Source organism: Mus caroli, chromosome 5 (assembly GCF_900094665.2).
Source record: "Mus caroli chromosome 5, CAROLI_EIJ_v1.1, whole genome shotgun sequence".
Taxonomy (NCBI): domain Eukaryota; kingdom Metazoa; phylum Chordata; class Mammalia; order Rodentia; family Muridae; genus Mus; species Mus caroli.
In genome coordinates this window covers 116,614,734-116,617,799 of record NC_034574.1, presented here as the reverse complement: position 1 = coordinate 116,617,799, position 3,066 = coordinate 116,614,734, and the positions used below count along the sequence as shown (strand labels likewise).

General features: G+C 44.1%; 1 protein-coding gene across 20 annotated transcripts in view; it reads left to right on the top strand.

The window, feature by feature from the left end:
• Nucleotides 1-3,066, top strand: part of Clip1 (CAP-Gly domain containing linker protein 1) — a 113,643-nt gene that overhangs the window by 65,580 nt on the left and 44,997 nt on the right. For all 20 annotated transcript variants that reach the window (XM_029476957.1, XM_021163648.2, XM_021163647.2 and 17 more), the window contains 3 exons: nucleotides 1,199-1,256; nucleotides 1,629-1,712; nucleotides 2,508-2,664. In XM_029476957.1, coding sequence (XP_029332817.1) covers nucleotides 1,199-1,256; nucleotides 1,629-1,712; nucleotides 2,508-2,664 — 299 coding nt within the window. The remainder of the gene's footprint in view (nucleotides 1-1,198; nucleotides 1,257-1,628; nucleotides 1,713-2,507; nucleotides 2,665-3,066) is intronic.

The following is a 3,066-nucleotide window of genomic DNA, read 5'->3' as shown; positions in this document are numbered from 1 at the left end:
GGATTCTTTTTTTTTTTTTTTTTTAATTTATTTGTTTTTTCCAAGACAGGGTTTCTCTGTATAGCCCTGACTGTCCTGGAACTCACTTTGTAGACCAGGCTGGCTTCAAACTCAGAAATCCACCTGCCTCTGCCTCCCGAGTGCTGGGATTAAAGGCGTGTGCCACCACGCCTGGCACAGTCCGTGCTCTTACCCACTGAACCATCTCACCAGCCCACGTGCTCAGCTTTTAATAGTCTCTGTTGGAGATACTCATTCAAAAAAAAAAAATTCTCCTGGGGATGCTGGCAAGATAGCTCAGTGGCTAAGAGCACTGGCTGTACTTGCAGAGGATCTGGGTTCTGTTCACAGCACCCACGTGGTGCCTCACAACCGTTGGTAACTCCAGTTCCAGGAGATCTGACATCCATTTCTGTGTATCTGATGTCCTGCGTGTGCACCAGGCATGTATGCATTGAGCATGCATGTGTACATTGCACGGGCACACATACAGTGTATAGGCAGACATGTAGGCAAAACACCCATACACATAAAGTCAAATAAATCTTTAAAAAGATCTCTTGTTAATGCCACTTCAAAATCTATCTCAGGAAAACCAGAAGAGTTCCTTTATCTTAGTTTGTTACCACGTTTAGAACAGACCTTAAGTAGTAGGGGACAGATGGAGCAATTCTGCTTAAAACATTGCTGATGCAGATATTAGGCTTGAGGTCAGTTCTGGTTTTTCTGGTGACTATGAGGGGGAAAACAGAACTCTACTTATTGTTCAGGCAGATTTTTTTTTTCCTTTTCCTGTTTCTTTTTTTTTTCTTCCTCCTCTTCTTGTACTGGGGATTCAACCTAGGGCTTTGCCCTTGCTAGGCAAGAACTCTACTACTGAGCCACATCCCAAAACCTCTGGCAGGTTTCAGAGAAAAAGGCAGCTCTTAGAGGGTTGATTATGACAAGCATGTTCCTGCAACACACATATAAATGTGAATGTATAGACTTAGATATATGTGCCTGGATGTACACTTGGGTACAGATATACATGCACACACACGTGCAAACCCCACTCGTGTGCATGTACATGTGTGGAATGCACGTGAGTCTTAATGAAGCTAGGTACAAGATGGATGTAGCATTGTAACTGCTAGGCGCGTTTAGTCCTTATCCCCTGAAGTCCTGGTATCATGAATATCTGGTTCTTTTTCTCTAGAAAGAAAAGTTTGCCAGTACTTCAGAGGAGGCGGTGTCTGCTCAGACAAGGATGCAAGGTATGTCTCACTGAAGTATGAGTAGAAAGTTTTAGGATATGTCATTAGGGGGGCTAGGGGGTGGCTTTGGGTGTGCATAATGTAGTCTAATGTCATCATTTTGGAAGTTGTAGAATGCACAGAAAAACCGCATTCCATTGGTTTCCTGAGCTTCAAACTCCAAAAATAGTTATTTCTCCTTTTGACCTAAGGCTTGACCCATATTAAAACTGCATATTCCTGTGAAAGAATGATTGTATCTACACTTTTGCTATTGATAAGTGTTGGGTTTTGACTGAGGAGAAGAGAAATGCCTAGGAAAGGCAGCCAAGTTCTAGGTGGCCTTATTAAATGTGAAATATATACAGTAAGCTTTTAACTTTATCCTAATAGATACCGTAAATAAACTGCACCAAAAGGAGGAACAGTTTAATGTGTTGTCGTCTGAACTGGAGAAGTTGAGAGAAAATTTAACAGGTAAGGCCGTGTGAACTGGTGACTAGCCATTACATCCAGCAGGGTGCCTAGGAGGAGAGAGTTCATTCATGTTACAGTAACAGATCTGCCAGGCAGACAGCGCCCCACGCGGGCGGCCTGATACTCGTTTGAGATATGTAACCTGGTGCATGTCTTCTTTTCTCTGCTTTATACAAAAGGCCAGCATCGACCATTGCTGCCACCGCCGCCTGCTCTCCTTACACAGTGGGGGCAGTGCACAGCTGACCCCTTGCTCCTCGCCTCTGCCCTTAGCCTTTTTGTTCTTCTCAACCCTGGCCAGAGTGGGCTCAAGTGACTTCTCTTCCTCCCATCACACTCATTAGAAGAAGCCCTAGTGCTTGTCCACCAAACTCCATGTTTCTAGGTGTTCATCTCAGACTTTCTGGCCCTCACCCACGGCACTCAGCTCTTATAGGACGTGTCAGGTCCACCTGGGGGCTTTGACTTGCTTCTTGATTCCTAGCCTTCCTTCAGGTCTTTTCTTAAATATATAATATGTTACTCCTTCCTTTTATCAATGTCCTTTCTCTACCTCCAGGTTTCCTCTTAGCACCACCTCTTCCTATTACATCGTTTTTCTTTATTCAGTTTATAATCTGTCTCTGCTAGAATGTGATTTCCATGCAGGCAGAAATGGCTATCTGCAAACATCTCTAGAGATCTCTAGAGTAAAGATGCATTCTATATGTATGTGTGTCTATATATATGTATATATGTGTATATATGTGTGTGTGCTCTTAACACAACAGTGCTGTTTATTTTCTGTATATTCAGACATGGAGGCAAAATTTAAAGAGAAGGATGATCGAGAAGATCAGCTGGTAAAGGCAAAGGAAAAATTAGAAAACGACATTGCCGAAATAATGAAGATGTCAGGAGATAACTCTTCTCAGCTGACAAAGATGAATGATGAATTGCGTCTGAAGGAAAGGTAGGTCCGACTGCTGGAGAGCACGCCTGCTGGAGAGTGGGCTCGGCAATAAGGCCTTGAGAGGGGATTAACAGCACAGGGCTGCTGGATGGGCATAATCCCAGCACTTGGGAGGAGAGCAGGTGGATTTCAGTCTGGTCTATAAAGTGAGTTCTAGGCCAGCCAAGGCCTAGAACTATGTCTAGTGAAACCCTGTCTTAGAAACAAACCAACCCAGGAAAACAAGGTTGTCCTGTGTACTGGCTAGTTTTGTGTCAACTTGACACAGCTGGAGTTATCACAGAGAAAGGAGCTTCAGTTGAGGAAGTGCCTCCATGAGATCCAGCTGTAAGGCATTTTCTCAATTAGTGATCAAGGGGGAAAGGCCCCTTGTGGGTGGTGCCATCTCTGGGCTGGTAGTCT